Source organism: Ursus arctos, unplaced genomic scaffold, assembly GCF_023065955.2.
Source record: "Ursus arctos isolate Adak ecotype North America unplaced genomic scaffold, UrsArc2.0 scaffold_3, whole genome shotgun sequence".
NCBI lineage: Eukaryota > Metazoa > Chordata > Mammalia > Carnivora > Ursidae > Ursus > Ursus arctos.
In genome coordinates this window covers 79,409,112-79,425,600 of record NW_026622985.1, presented here as the reverse complement: position 1 = coordinate 79,425,600, position 16,489 = coordinate 79,409,112, and the positions used below count along the sequence as shown (strand labels likewise).

The window sequence follows — 16,489 nt, the reverse complement described above, 5'->3', positions numbered from 1 at the left end:
AGACTAAACCCAATACTGACCCAGTAATTTCCAGTGTTAAAATACATTTAGAGAGAAGTACCCATTTTCTTCATTTTGGATGAATAAGCTCATCTGACAATTAGAACATTTTTTCCCCATCTTCCTTTCTTTCCGTATTATTTGTCTCTTCCTATCGAGTGTCTATTAATGCCAGACACTATGGTAGGTGCTAGCAGCCTAGAAACATGGCCCTTACTCCTGAGGCATTCCTTCTGTTTGGGAAGATGCCACCTGACCAGCGCTGTAATAGATGTGATTGGAGGCCCAGTGGATGGGGCACTTGGCCCTACCTGGAGGAGTCAGGAAAGACCTCACCTAGATGGTGACTCTTGGGTTGGCCTGCCATGTGTGTTGTCTCAGTCTGCTGCCATTCATTCTTGTAGGGAACAAAAAATCAATGCCTCAGTAGCTCTAGGAAACATGACCTTTTTTTCATACATGAGGAAATGTTTAGATTTATATAAAGGAATACTAACAAAATATTACAAAACTTGTATTTCTTTTTTGGAATATACTGTAAGGTGAACTTTTTTTCTTTGCTGATAAAAACTGTTTTTTATCAATAGCAGAAATTAGGATGGTTGATTGGCTCTGCATCTAACCAGTGACAGGTGAGCCTGTGCAAATTTGAGGGTATGAGTCAAGAATTGAGCTTATGGCTTTCTGTTTCATTACTGTATTCGTGTGATAGAGGCCAGGGACTTTGACTTGCAGAGGTCATTCTGCCCATATCTGACGTCTTCCAAGTGGCTTTGATGACAGGGAGATCTGTAGTTAATTTCAGGTTAAGTGGTTCCTTCCTCATTTTTTAGTTCTCTAAAAGGCAAGCAGTAAATAATGCTGATTTAAGTGGAACTTCTCTCCCATATCTTGTGGCTTTTTCTTACTAAGGAGAGCAGTGGTGAGACTAAAGTTCTAAGAAGCATTGGAAAAGATGAAGTAATAGTAAAATTTCATTGTAAGCACTTGTCCTGTCTTATCTTTGAACCTTCAGCGCCTGGCACAGTGCCTGTCTTCTAGCACCTAACACAAGGACGCTGCTCCCCCTTCCACTCTGTGTCAGGCTGCCGCCATCTGTAGCGCCGTCTTTGGCGTCCTGCTGGGCCATGGGAGTTTGGCATCTCACTTAATTTTGTTTCTCTGCAGGTTGTGCATTTGCCCAGTTCATGACTCAAGAAGCAGCTCAGAAATGCCTTGAAGCTGCTTCTCCGGAGACTGAGGTAAGGAGGACATTTCTTTTACCCCCTAACTTAGGGCATAGTGACTCCAAAGCCAGCATCTGCTGTTTATACCCAGCTTTATTAGTGCTATCAATAATATAACAATAATAAAGCTAACACTTATTGAACACCTGGTGTGTGTTAGGCACTCAGCTTTACATGTATTACCTTATTTATTCCTTATGTCAGTTCTATAGGGGTACGTAAGGTAATTAAAATTATACCTATTGGAGTGCGTGTGTGGCCTAGTCAGTTAAGGGTCCGACTCTTGTCTTCAGCTCAGGTCTCGATCTCAGGGGTGTGAGTTCAAACCCCATGTTGGGCTCCACGCTGGGCATGGAGCATACTTAAAAAAAAAAAGATCAGTTGTTATACCTATTTTATAAGTGAGGAAACAGGTATAATAATGTATCTAATGTTTATTAATCAGCCTTTATCATAGGCTGATGACATGAAAGGTTGGGACAGGAAGAGATTAAGGTCATCTTATAAAATGGAGTAAATGAGAGAAAATGTATGGGTGATGGATTTTTCTGTGTATTCTATAACCAAGTATATATTGTTTTGAGATAAGTTATCCTGTATTGCCATTATCTCTTTTTTTTTTTTTTTAAGATTTTATTTATTTATTTGGCAGAGATAGAGACAGCCAGCGAGAGAGGGAACACAAGCAGGGGGAGTGGGAGAGGAAGAAGCAGGCTCATAGCGGAGGAGCCTGATGTGGGGCTCGATCCCACAATGCTGGGATCACGCCCTGAGCTGAAGGCAGACGCTTAACCGCTGTGCCTCCCAGGCGCCCCTGCCATTATCTCTTAAATTCTCTTGAGTTAATACTACCATTTCATTAGCTTTCTTTAGAATTTAAAAAAATTGGCTATATATAGGTCAGTTTTCCTCAATTTGGGCCTACTTTGGGCCTAATCAGCTCCCTTAAAATACGTTACTACTGACTGCCCTAAGTATACACGTGGCCTTTCACACAGCTGTACTAGATGTTAGGCTCAGCGGTCCACTTGCAGCCACCTGGGCTAAAACATCCTGCGGGTTGGGTTCCGTAGCATAATCGGGATTTGCAGTTTTCCCTTTCCTTGGCATTCCTTGTTGGGTGCTTAGTCTCTATTCATTATGAATTTTAAGAGAGAAGGTTGTAATTTGTTACAGGGTGGTGGGCTTAAACTGGATGGCCGGCAGCTCAGGGTCGACTTGGCAGTGACCCGTGATGAGGCCGCAAAGCTCCAGACAAAGAAGGTGAAGAAGCCAACCGGAACCCGGAACCTCTACCTGGCCCGAGAAGGCTGTGAGTAGTGGAAGGGAGACGTGAACCAGGCTTCTGAGTAGCGGGCCCCATGCTATGCCAGTGACCAGCAACAGTATGTCTGGGGGCACGTTTCAAATTCAAAACCCCCATGTCCTCTTCGACAGCATTACATGATTATTCCACTTTAGCAGATGGGGCTTCCTGTTAGGGCCTTCGCTCAGTTTGTGGAGTAACCAGTCCCATTCTCCTTTCTGCCTGCTTGCCTGAGACCTTTAGATCAGAGGATTCGCGGGGCAAAGAGGGAGGAAAAGCCCAAATTACCTTTGCTTCTTGTCATGATTTCTGATAGTTTTTCTGAAGGAGTTGAAAATTATGACTAAAATTACTCCTTTGAATTATTCATAGATTTAAAATGTGCACCCAGTACCTTTCCCTTAATGTCAGAAAGATAATCGGAAATTAGCTTCAATTAAAAATAAAACAAACCAGAAGAATCCCTTCCTCTAGGTTATACACTGTCAGCCTACCTGCTGCACAGCTGCACAGCCCGGACTGGTGATGTAAGGCCCTTAGCCTTTGGTTCTAGGCTTCTGTATGGCCAGGTGGCTGGTTTCAGGTTGGCTTAACTCACTGCTTAGTACTGACCCCCAAGTACACGAGGAACAGTAAAATTCCAAGGGCAGGTTATAGGTGGAGCATTTTGTATCCCAAATACCTAAAGTGTACTTGTTTTCAGAACTTCCTCTAGGCCTTTCCATCTGATGTTGGGCATACACATGAAGCTTTTTGAGGGGAGGGAAGGAGAAGTGGAGCAAATTCACTAAATGTTCAGTTTTAGTCCTTGAGAGCAGCACAGAGCTGAGAACTTAGCCCTGTAGCCTATTTCTGGACCTACCCAAATGCCACCATGTCCTGGCCAGCATAGTCCTCTGGGCCCTGTACAAAGAGGTTGCATCATTCAAATCACATTCCTCTTGTTGCTCAGTGAAAATTCCCTTGCTGATGTCTTGGCCTTTTTCCCTCTTTTTGCAGTGATTCGTGCTGGGACTAAGGCTGCTGAGGGTGTGAGCGCTGCTGATATGGCCAAAAGAGAACGGGTGGGTAGATTAGGCACCAGCCTTCAGGTTCTGCATGACTTCTTAGAAATCAATAAATAATAACTATTGAATGCTGGAGGTGCCTGGCAGAGAGCCAAGCATCAGTCACACACCCTGCTTGCTTACAGTCTTGTTAGAGGGAAGGGCACGGGTGAAACAGCAAATAACCCAATATTGTACATCCTATGTGAGCGTTGTATGCCATTATAAGGACTGGGTCTTATTCTTTAATTTCCCAATGCTCAGCAGTAAATGTTTGCCAAATAGTATGCTTCTACAAAACGGAATAGACACTTAGAGGCTAAGGCTATATATAATTAGGTGTCAGTGTGAAGGCAGAATAACCTAAGAAAGGAAGATCAGAATGGGCTGGAGTTAGTAGGGAAGGAGGTAAATGTGGGTCTTAGAAGGAAGAGGTAAGATGTCCTTTTTTGGTAGGGGGTTATGTCCAGATTATAAAATCATCTTAGAAAAATTCTGTATCATGGGAGTTTCCACTGATAACTGATATCATTGAGTTTCTTTGGTGCTTAGTAGTGTTCATTCCCAGTAATTTTAACTTGCCCAAGTAGCCTACTTTCAAAAAGCTAAGCCAGCCTAGAATGATAAAGAGGCATGTTCATTAAGAGAATGAGCTTTGGTTCTTGGAGGTACAGAAGATGAGGAACAGAGATGAGAATATGATGACACCAAGAGGCAGTGTGTTTTTCCTGTGTACAGTTTCTAGTCTCATGTTCACAACTTTTTTTGGTAGTGAGCATCTGGAAATCATGGTATTTGTGGGGGCATTGTATGCCCTTTCTGATCACAATATGATAGTGACACATTTACTTTTCCCTTAGAACAAATTTTTCTAGCAAAAAGCTCAGTAGATTATATGCATTGTAATTCATAGCAGGCACAGCTTTTCCTGGGAGAAAAATCATGCTGTTGAACTCAGGCATGAGAGCCTCTTCAAGTAGCCCTTTAATATTCATTTCCAGAGTATTTTTATTTTGTGATTTGTTAGTACCTTTACCAAATAAGGAACAGCAGAAATAAGACTAGGTAAAAGAAAAAATTATTTTAAAACTTTTTTCTACTAATCCGATTTTCAAAAACACACCAGGAGAAGAATGTTATCCTCTCACTTTAGCAAACATTGCCCTGGGACTGGTGCTTTGTGCGGCATGGTTGAGGCCAGTGCTGTAAAGCAAAATTCATTTCTGTGGTCAGGGACAGTGTTTTGCCTCAAGGTGGCAGAGTTGAAACAACATTCTATCAAGTATTCTTTAAATAAATTCCATTTCCTTTTGGAAGGACTAAATAATTAGTTTGAGTTGGTGGGCAGATAAGGACTGGGCGTAGAGGGTAACCACAATATTATTTATTATTGCTTTGGGCCGGGTTTTGAATTTGGGATGTTTTTGTATATTACCTCATTTCAGCCTCACGTCAGTGCTGAGAGATTGGTATTTTGACCTGCAGTTCCACTTTGTAGAGGGAAAAACTGAGGCTTAAAAAATTTCATGTAACTTCTCCAGTTAGGGATGGATTTCCAATTTAGTCTGAATCGAGAGCCCATGATCTTATCACCTACCCACCAAATCTTGCCTCTTTGAACCTTTCTTTCCCTATGCTAGGCATAGGTGATTTCCCTTCTTTTGTCCATATGTGTGGTGATTGGATGGGGGGTGCTCACAGTTCTTTCCTTTTGGAGAATTATGAACTTGCATTTTCAAAGGGTAGATTATATTGTTGTTGTTGTTTTTTTAAAGATTTTATTTATTTGACAGAGAGAGACAGCCAGCAAGAGGGGGAACACAAGCAGGGGGAGTGGGAGAGGAAGAAGCAGGCTCCCAGCGGAGGAGCCTGGTGGGGCTCAATCCCAGAACTCCGGGATCATGCCCTGAGCCGAAGGCAGACGCTTAACGACTGAGCCACCCAGGCGCCCCATGGGTGGATTATATTGTTAACAATAACGATTGTTGTTCTTTCAGTTTGAGCTGCTGAAGCATCAGAAACTCAAGGACCAGAACATCTTTGTCTCCCAGACCAGGCTCTGCCTGCATAACCTCCCAAAGGGTGTGGACGACAAAAAGCTCAGAAAGCTGCTGCTGAATGCCACCAGAGGGGAGAAGGGGGTGCGCCTCAAGGAGGTGAGAGTTGGCCCTGCCCACTCCAGAGTTTGGTACTCCTCCTGGCTCAGACTGAGCATTTATTTCTGAGGTGGTGCTAGCAGATTGACAGTTTCTTTTGGGCGCTTTGTCAACAGATGAGGCTGAGTTTGGCAGTTTTCATGTTTGTTTGTTTTCTCTTCTTAGAACAGCCTTTCACACGTATTGTCCAAATTGCAGCAGAATATGAGGAAGCGTCTGCCCTCATGGATTAATTTGATTGCTTGCTGTGTGCTCAGCATAGCAGGTGCTGTAATGTTAATTTTCTCGCAGAGAAAATAATCTGTGTAGTTTGCTCTTTAGAAGAACATTTTACTGCCATTTAGGCTCTTATTGTATGGAAAGAGTCCTCAGTGCTGTGTGGTAAGCACAGAGAGCCATGCGGGCCTTCAACAGTTGCGTTAGACAAACACGGGATTCGCACCAAGATTTGGTTAGACTGCTGTGTGAGTACAGAGACTTCTCTGCCCCGCCCTCTGCAAACCTTTGTCACGGCATTTACTATCACACCGGCCTGTCGTCGTCTGCTGGTCATTTATCCCGGCCACACTGAGCTCTTTGAGAGCAGGTATGTCACTGCTCCCAGTTCTTGGCAGAGTACCTGGAACAGAGTAATCTTACTATGTATTTATTGAGTAAGTAACACAGCCAATATTATAAATCTACTTTGCTCTGATTTGTGACTGTAAACTGTTTTCCTGATCCTGGAAGATCTCTTCAAAATGTATGGCATTGGTATTTGGGGAATTACATGAGAGAATGTGAACGTATCAGCACATATCTGACACCACTCTTAGTAAAACTGTTCAAAGTGTTACTGGTGTAGAGGTCAGTTGTGTAATTTCTCCTATCAGCATCCACAATACTTAGTAAGTGCCTGTACATTGAAAACCTGTCATCAGGGAATTTTTATTTTTTAAGATTTTATTTATTTATTTGAGAGAGAGAGAAGGAAAGAGCACAGAGGGAGACGGAGAGGGAGAAGCAGGCTCCCCACTGAGCAGGGAACCCTACTTAGGGCTTGATCCCTGGACCCCGGGATCATGACCTGAGCCGAATGCAGATGCTTAACCAGCTGAGCCAGCCAGGTGCCCCCAGTTAGGGAAATTTATGTGTTTTACAATATTTGTGTTGTATTGAATTTTCTCTTTATTTTTTAAGAAACTCATACTGTTGTCATTTTAAGGGGATTGTCTTTTTTTTTTTTTTTTAAGATTTATTTGTTAGAGAGAAAGAGCATGAGCAGGAGGAACAGAGGGAAAGGGAGAGCGAGAATCTCAAGCAGACTCCACACTGAGCATGGAGCCCCATGCAGGGCTCAGTCTCACTACCCTGAGATCATGACTTGAGCCGAAACAAGAGTCGAATGCTTAACTGACTACACCACCCAGTGCCCCTTGAATTGTCTCTGTAATTCTTTAATATGTGTAGGTATGGTATCTCAGCAAGATCATAAGCTTCTTGAGGACAGGAACCTGGTTTTAAGCTTTTCTTAACTTCCCTACAGTACATGGCACAGTCGTAGGGACAGCGTAGGTACCAGAAGTATGCCAAATGCAGCATCCACGTGTCCTAATACCTTGATGTCTCCATTACATCAGAACTGCGGCTTCTGGGAGAAATAGCATGTAAACAGTCAGTTTTTCCAAGATTGCTACTATGTTATGGTACCCTCAGTGCCCCAGGACACCTATTACATTCAGCTTAAGGATTTAAGGAAAAATCATGCCAGAGAAGATCTGAGCTCTGAGCAAAGCCAGCTGAAGCTTCTTCCTATAATCCTGAGGCTGTATGTTAGGCAGGCCCTTCTCCATGCCTGAATGTCTTTCAAAGATTTATTTATTTGAGAAAGAGAAGGGGCAGAGGGAGAGGGGGAGAAGCAGACTCCCTGCTGAGTGAGGAGCCCGACATGGGGATTGATCTCACGACTCTGAGATCATGACCTGAGCTGAAATCAAGAGTTGGATGCTAAACCGACTGAGCCACCCTGGAGCCCCTCAGTCTTTCTTAACTAAAGCCATCAGGCCTTCTTTTCCTTCTTTAGTAATTTCCTTTCTGAGTTGCTTCTTCAATGATGAAATCTATGGACAACACTTCATCCTCAGTGATAACTTACACCATTTAAAGTACCACATACCTCGCAATTTGTATGTATTGTCCACAGTTGACTGTTGTAATTGGGGGGGGGGTGTATTTTATTTACATGCATATTTATAGGTTTTTGTTGATCTCTGTAAACTCTTAGAAGCCAGCAAGTATCTGTTTAATTGGTTTTGTGCTTTCAGTAGGTGTATTCTAATAAGACAGTAACACTTGTTACTCCAGTATGACTGTTGCGGCAGTGATAGGGATGAGGATTCTGTCCCAATCACCTGATTTCTCAGTGAGTCTGTTCATGCTCTCATCCTTTAATCATGGGTTCTTTCTCTTCTTCTACTCTTAGTGTAGGGTGATGCGAGACCTCAGAGGAGCGCATGGCAAAGTTAAGGGTCAGTCCCTGGGCTATGCCTTCGCAGAGTTCCAGGAGCACGAGCATGCCCTGACAGCCCTACGCCACATCAACAACAATCCAGAGATCTTTGGGCCTCTGAAGGTGAGCCTCAGCCTGTGGGTGGACCTGTTCCTCTGAGGGCCATTTGCAGAAAACCATTTCTCTCCTTTGTGTCCCGTGTCCTCTTGACTTGTGTGTGGTGGGGAAGAGTCAATGGAGGGAGTAAGCAGTGATTCAGCTGATAAGATGATTAGAGGGAACCGAAATCTAAATTGGATAGACTGCTTACAGAATGGCCCCTTACCTTTAAGTAGAGTAAGTGAGCAGGAGAGAGGGGGCAGTGGTGGGGGACAGCTCAGCTCACTGCACTCAGAAACTAAGAAATCTAATGAATGACATTCTCCTTCTGACACAGAGACCGATAGTGGAGTTCTCTTTGGAAGATCGAAGGAAACTTAAAATAAAGGAACTGAGGATTCAGCGCAGCCTGGTACAGAACTAAATGTTTTTCTGTTTTTGCCTCTTTTTTTTTTTTTTAATTGTGGTCAAATACACATAACATAAAATTTACTATTTTTAAGTGTAGAGTTCAGTTATAACAGTTTTTTTCAGGCTATATTTAAACTCCTATTTTGTTCAGTTTGTGGTTCTGCACCCTTGACGTAGGGCTCTACCTCATTAGGTGTTAACACTTTACTGTTAGTTCCCTAGAACTCTCCAGGCCATCCTCTCTGCTGGCCTTTCTTGTGAGAGCTCCACAGAGGGGAAAGAAAGGGGAGCGGAGAATCAGGCTGATTTTATTAGCAATGAGCGATACCAGTGCAATGTTTGGTCACATACCTGTCAAAGGTAATGGCCCAGATGAAAGTTTTACGTTGCTGTACATTTCAGCTATCTCTTCCATAATTCTTCTTTCTTCTTAGATAGCTCCAGAAACGTGATGCCTGATAGTTTTAGTAATGTTTTTGATCTAGTGTGGTGTAAAGGAAAGAACGGGAACACGAATAGTCATGTTCAGACTCGGGCTGTACCCCTGAGTTCCTTAGCAAGTTAGTACCTCTCTCAGCTTCAGTTTAGTTTGTAAAATAGGATTACCAGTATCTGCCTCACATGATTGATAAGGATTAGATGGTAACAGTGTGTGGGCAGCACACAGTCAGTACTCATTCTCTCACCCCTCTTGCCCTAGGATGTAGAAGGCCCGAGTATTCTTGATACCATAACTGCTACAGCTTTCGTCAATAACATGCCTGAATTTGCTTGTATACCAGACCTCTGTACTCTTTGGGGTGTGTACCACAGGCCTGGCTAATAGAAGAGCAGTTTCAGCGGTCCATACGGCGGTCCCGGGTAGGAAAATCTGGGACCTGGTTCTTGTTCGAGGCAGCCTTGTGGTCCTAGGTATAAACTGACTTACTGCCTTAAGCTATTGCTTGGGAGTGATTCTGAAACTAGTGGCTTAAAAAACGATTCAGGTGGCTTTATTTGTTGCTTACACTTATGTAATAAAGAAGAAACATGTAAGATGAGCTGCTCTTTCTGTGTAAAAGTGCCTCTTTCCCTGACTGACTTCTACACAGTTTCCGCATTCAGATCAAGTGTGCTTCCTCAGGTAGCATTTTCCCACCTCTCTCAAAGGAGGTAAGACCTCATAACTTGTACTTTCGTGAACTTCCTTAAGGTCGTTAGTTTTTCGCTTTGCCTTGTTTGTGTGTCTCGTATCCTCCACTAGGCTGTGAGTCCTCAAAGGTAGACACTATTCTTTCGCTCTGTACCCTTACCTTAGAAACAGACTGGCGCGTTACAGGCATATAATCGATCTTTGTTGTATCAATTATTACACTAATGTGGATCTTCTTTTTCTTCTTCTAGTACAGTTCACCATAAATCTGTAACATACTTTATGCCTTCCTTCTCATAGCATCTTTTCCTGGTCTTTATTTCAATTATTCCTTCTCTAGCATTCTTCCTTTCTTTATGTAGATTCGAGTTTCTGACCTCAGTTATCTTCCTTCTCTGAAGAAATTCACTTAGCCTTTCTTGCAAGACCGGTCCCCTAGTGACAAATTCCTTTCATTTTGTTTGTCTGAGAAAGTCTTTATTTGTCTTTCACTTTTGAAGGATACACTGGGTACAGAATTCTAGGTTGGTGACTTTTTGTCCCCAAAACTTTAAATATTTCTCTGTTCTCTTCTTTCTTACATGGCTTCTGAAGAGAAATTCAGTGTAATATTATCTTTTTTCCTCTGTAGGTAAGGTATTCTTTACCTTACGCCCACCCCTTCTTCCAGATCTTCACTTTGTCTTTAGATTTTGTACAGTTTGGTGTGATATGCCTGGGTAGAGAGTTGTCAATATATATGCTGTTTGGTGTTTGGCTGAGCTTCCTGCATCTGTGGTTTAGCGTCTGTCACTAAGTTTGGCAAATTCTCACCCCTTATTACTTCAAATATTTCTTCTGTTCCTTTCTCTCTTCTCCCTCTGGGATTCCCATCACACATTTGTTTAACAATTGCCCCATGCGGGGCGCCTGGGTGGCACAGCGGTTAAGCGTCTGCCTTCGGCTCAGGGCGTGATCCCGGCGTTATGGGATCGAGCCCCACATCAGGCTCCTCCGCTATGAGCCTGCTTCTTCCTCTCCCACTCCCCCTGCTTGTGTTCCCTCTCTCGCTGGCTGTCTCTATCTCTGTCGAATGAATAAATAAAATCTTAAAAAAAAAAAAAAAAACCAATTGCCCCATGCTACTGGTTTTTCTTTTTTCTTTCTTCCTACTGGCTTTCGAGTCTCTGGCGTGCATGTACTTTCGCCTGTTCCCGCATATGGAAAGGGAGGTGGTGGTTTTGTGTCCCTCAACCTGGTAACCATCTGTTACTGTGTCAGGGCCTGTGACCTTGTATTCACTTTCCTATAATTTCTGACTATTCAGGAGAAGGATTCTCCTTCTTCCACTAAGTTCTCGTAAAGCTCCTTTTCTGCTGAGTGTTTCCAGCAAATAAACCTCATCCAGAAACTAGATGGCAGTCTCTTGTTTTATGCAGCAAAAAGTGAAATCCAAGCCTGCAACTGGTGAGCCCCAGCAGGAGCAACCAGCACTTGGAAAAGTCCAGCAACGGAAATCAGCTCAAAACCACACACAGGGACAGAGCAAGGCCCCCCCGGAGCAGAAGGGGAAGGTGCACTCGACCTCGTGGACAGGCTTCCAGACCAAGGCTGAAGTGGAGCAGGTGGAGCTGCCTGATGGGAAGAAGAGAAGGAAGGTCCTCGTGCTCCCCTCCCACCGAGGCCCCAAAATCAGGTGAGATGCAGAATGATGGCAGAGCACAGCTGGTGGCTTCTAAGAGGGCTTGGTTTTGCTTAGCCCTTTTCCTCTTTGTGGCTTCTGTTTGGATGCAAGGTACGTTTAGTACTGTGTCAGTCCCCTATAGAGGGTTAATGTGCAAGCCTGTCTACACTAGCAGAGATGTCGCTCTTGGAACAATCGGAGGCCGGAATAGGACTAGCAGAGGGGGCCTGGGAGGAACTCCTAGGGCAGCTTTCGTGCCCTTTTTTCCCTCTTCTGAGGAGCTTCCTCCCATCCGGAGGGCCGTCTCTGTCAGCTGAGGACCACCTACTTGAGCTTATCTTGCAGATCCTGTTTGAGGCAACAGATGAGTGCTATCAACAAAAGTCAGTCTTTACAAAATATTTGTTAAATAAATGACGGTTTTTGAGAATCCCTTGGGGTTTTAAGCCAAAATAAAAAAGTATACAAATGTGGAGCCGTAGGGTATTCTGTTACAGTTTCCCTTTTTAGAATGACTTATCCTGAGCTTAGAAAGAGCCAGTGTAAGAAAAAGAATTTTATCCTGTGGCTGAGACAGCCTCGGAGGTGCCAGTTAGAGGGAGAACTCGGAGTGACACTTACCTGACCTCTTATTTTAGGCTGCGGGACAAAGGCAAAGTCAAGTCTCTCCCTCCCAAAAAGCCAAAGCCCCAGATGAACCAGCAGAAGTCCGAGAAGCAGACAGTACCTTCCAAGCAGGTGAGTTCTATGGGGCATGAGGCTTTGGTATGGCAGGGCTCTGCCACGGCTGGTAGCCACTTGTGTGCCCTGATTAGTTAAGCAAAAAGAAAGGGCTTCTGGATGGCAGCACCCTCTTTTAGAGGCTGTTGAGGTATGCAGTTCTAAACGTGGAGAGAACCTAGGGCGCCTGGCTGGCTCAGGCAGAAGAGCATGTGACTCTTGATCTTGGGATCATGACTTCGAGACCCATGTTGGATGTAGAAATTATTTTTAAAAATAATTAAATAAACTTAAAAAGAAATGGGGGCACCTGGCTGGCTCAGTCAGTTAAGCATGTGATTCTTGATTTCAGCTCAGGTCTTGATCTCTCAGGGTTGTGAGTTCAAGCCCCACATTGGGCTCCACACTGGGCATGGAGCTTACTTTAAAAAATCTTAATTAAAATAAATAAGAAATAAGTTATTAAGTAAGTAATTAAATAGATAAATAAAAGTAGAAAGAACCCACATATTAGTTTCTCTACTTTAACAATTCTCTTGTTTTACCTGTTCCTCATACATATTGCCCCCTGCCCAGAGTATATTAAGGCAAACTCTGCTTCACATGTAAATATGCCTTATATGAAAATGAGATTTATTGCTTAGAAAAGTACCTCAGAATGCATCTCCAACTGACTGGGCCTTAAAAATATGCATATATTATGCCATTATCATATCTAATGAAATTACTAAGCCCCAATATCATCTGATACGCAGCCCGTATTAAAATGTCTCCAGTTACCTCAAAAATATTCTTCTGTAGTTAGTTGGTTAGTACAAATTAAGATCCAGACAGAGTCCACACATTACATTTGGTTTTTATATCTCTTAAATCTTTTTTTTCCTGTAATACTCCATCTTCCTCATCACCCCCCTTTTTTCCATGCTAATGATTTGTTGGAGAAACTGAGTGATTTGCCCTTTAGAGTGGATTACATTGTGAGTTTAGCTGCTTGCTGCCTGGTGTCCTGTACCTGTTCCTGTGGTACCCCGTATCGCCTGTAAACTGGTAGTTAGATGAATAGGCTTGATTCGATTCAAGTTGAGTTTTCTTTTTCTTTTTGTAAAGATTTTATATATTTTTTTTTCAAAGATTTTATTTATTTATTTGACAGAGATAGAGACAGCCAGCGAGAGAGGGAACACAAGCAGGGGGAGTGGGAGAGGAAGAAGCAGGCTCCCAGCGGAGGAGCCCGATGTGGGGCTCGATCCCAGAACGCTGGGATCACGCCCTGAGCCGAAGGCAGACGTTTAACCACTGTGCCACCCAGGCGCCCCAAGATTTTATATATTTTTAAGTCATCTCTACACCTGATGTGGGGCTTGAACTCATGACCCCGAGATCAAGAGTCACGTGCTCCACCAAGTGAGCCAGCCAGGCGCCCCTCAAGTTCAGTTTTCTTGGCAAGAGTATTTCATGGGTGGTGCTGGGTGCTTTCTGTTGCATTAGCAACCTAAGGCGGGTAAGGTCTGGTTACCCCATTTTTAGTGATGCTCAGGTTGATCGGTAGACCTGTAGGCTTAGAGGTTGTCTGTCTGTCTGCCATTTGTGGAGTTCTCATCAGTCTCTCACCTAATGGTTTTAGCCCCCATTGATGATTACTGTCTAGATCCAGGATTTCAATATGGGGTGCAGAACGGTGATTTTCTAGGGTTTTTTTTTTCCCCCAGTTCTTTTGCATTGTTTTGCTAGAATTCTAGAGAAAAAAAATCTTCCCTTGTCAACTATATGGTTACCATGAAGTACCATTTGTATAGGAAAGGCAGGATAAATGCTTGATTTCATTTCCCTTTATCAGTTTTCAGAGTAATGAGTTGGTGCCCTACCAACCTCCTATGGTGACCAGTAAGATTTTTTAGTATTATAGATTCTGGAGTTTTTATATACTTGATGTGTTATAATCAAATGCAGTTATTATTTTTGTCCCATTTAGGCTAGCAGAAGGTACTTCAGGTTGGCTCCTGAGTCCTTCCGATATGACCCTGTCTTTGGTGGTGTCCTTGCTTTCTGGTACAACCAGATGTCCCAGCTCATCTTACATGTTTCTTCCCTGGTCCTGGCATTAGCCATTTTTCCAAACAGCCCTAGTTCCTTTTAGTAGACATTGTAGTTCTACATTCTTGAACATTTGAGGTCAAGATTTCTTTTCCCCTTCCCTAGTCCCTTTATTTTAAGTTTCAAGGGTAAAAGAAGCATTAGCTTCTCCTATTCAAGGAATCTGTGCCTCTGGAAAGTATGACCCATATCGTACTATCGTATAGAGCTCTACCTCTGAAATCCCATTAGCATCGAGGGAAAGGGCCAGCAAGAAGATGCAAACTCTGGGCTGACTCATCTGCGGGAAGATTCTCGCAAGAGCGTTGAGAGGGAGAGCTCGGAAGCATTCGCACGGTATTTTAGTGGGGCCCTTCTCTTAGGCATTCCTGGTCTGGTTTCTTGCCAATGGATGGTTCATTTTGGTTTTTTTAAGGATCACTCTCTGAATGTCCACTTCTTGTGGCTGACAGGATTTCTTATTTTCTCTCTTGGGTGGCATAAAGGTAAGGTGACATTCAGTGCTTGAAATTGATTATCTTGTTTTTCCTTACCTTTCATTTATAGGCCCCTAGAAAAAAGGCTAAGGGAAATAAGACCGAAATCCGCTTCAACCAGCTGGTCGAACAATATAAGCAGAAGTTACTGGGACCTTCTAAAGGAGCGCCTCTTGCAAAGAGGAGCAAATGGTTTGACAGTTGATGGTGGCGGCGGACTGGATAAGAAGCTGGATTCTCAGTCAAACTCCCAGGTCTCCCTCTACCCCCTAATGTTATTCTCTGAGGGAAGGACACCCCCTTTCCTCCCCAGTGCACTGCCACTTTGTTGGGAGGCCCCCCGGGCTGTGCACATTTGCACTTTGGGCCCTCCCCAGTGCGTGATTAGTGAACCACAAAAAGTAGTCTCAGAAAAACATCGCCATGCTTTTTGTGTATTATCCAAGTTACTCTGTGAATTGTGTTTGTAATTATTACCCGTTCAGTCCTTTGTTTCTCAAATGGAAGCAGTTGTAAAGAGGATTCTTGAAGGCTGAATTTTTAAGATGTATATTTTACATGTCTCCTCTAAATGAGATATTTTTTGGCTTTTTGAATAACAAACTATTTCTCATTTCTAATAGATGTGAATCCTTTATTATTTATGAACATTTTTGACATTCCTAACTAATTCAGTTACATAGTTCTACGTAATGCAGGAATTAAGTAAGAACGGAGAAAAATGATTTCCAACCTAATCTCTGAGAGTGGGAGAAACTGGGAAAGTCATTGAGGGCAGTGGGGCCTGGCAGAGAGCAACACCTGATAATTGTTTGCCAGATGAGTGGGTTCTTATGGGCAGTTGACTAGAAATCAGTTTGCAGTGGCCCACTGTCACTAGCCTGGCTGGTGATGACCCATATTTTCTCTCCTCAGGACTTAACAGAGGTAGGGTTTGGTGGAGGGAGCAGTGAGCATGAGGCCTAGGCTCTAGCTTGTCCTGCCTTACCTAATGGGTGGCCTTGACCCAGACAGACTCTCTGAGCCTCAGTTTTCTCATCTTTAGAGTAAGGAATTGAACTAAGGTTTCCTCTGATCCATTTTGGCTCTACCCTTTTTCTAATTCATTCATTCAAATTCATACTCTTTTTTTTAAACTCAGAGAGGATAGAGATGACTCATTACTTCCCAAAATTTTAGAGGTATCACAAAAGCTGGGAGGGATGGTGAATAAATATTAGAGAGTCTAGATTCAAAAGAGATCGTGAGAGCCGGAAGGAATGGGCTGAATCTGAAAAGATGAAAATCATAGGAGCAAACATAAATTCCTTCACTTGGGTTCAAAAGCGCTACTGCACAAGTTCTGCTTGGAGAAGTTGAGCTGATTGAATTCACATTACGAAGCAACAGTATGGCTGACACACATGTAATAGGACCATTAGCTGTAGTAGTAGAGATGGGATGTCTCCAGTGAGTCAGCTGCCAGTACTCTGGGTTGGCCATACCACACCTATGAGACAAATGTAATGACCAAGTTGGTGAAGGAAATCAGAGAGATGGAAACACAAGTGGTCATGAGTTGATTGTTGTTGAAGCTGGTCGTAGGTAATGGAGATGAGATGTATTATACTGTTCTCTCTGCTTTTGTGGACATTTGAAATTTTCCATAATAAAAAGTTAAGAAAGTCAAATG

General features: G+C 43.2%; 1 protein-coding gene across 1 annotated transcript in view; it reads left to right on the top strand.

Annotated features, from left to right (window-relative positions):
- RBM28 (RNA binding motif protein 28) overlaps positions 1 to 15,437 on the top strand; it is a 30,086-nt gene extending 14,649 nt beyond the window's left edge. Inside the window, exons 11-19 of the mRNA XM_026510587.4 lie at positions 1,168 to 1,241; positions 2,403 to 2,538; positions 3,532 to 3,596; positions 5,576 to 5,734; positions 8,196 to 8,345; positions 8,659 to 8,733; positions 11,283 to 11,539; positions 12,166 to 12,265; positions 14,888 to 15,437. Coding sequence (XP_026366372.1) covers positions 1,168 to 1,241; positions 2,403 to 2,538; positions 3,532 to 3,596; positions 5,576 to 5,734; positions 8,196 to 8,345; positions 8,659 to 8,733; positions 11,283 to 11,539; positions 12,166 to 12,265; positions 14,888 to 15,022 — 1,151 coding nt within the window. The 3' untranslated portion in view covers positions 15,023 to 15,437. The remainder of the gene's footprint in view (positions 1 to 1,167; positions 1,242 to 2,402; positions 2,539 to 3,531; positions 3,597 to 5,575; positions 5,735 to 8,195; positions 8,346 to 8,658; positions 8,734 to 11,282; positions 11,540 to 12,165; positions 12,266 to 14,887) is intronic.
- The last annotated feature ends 1,052 nt before the right edge of the window (positions 15,438 to 16,489 follow it).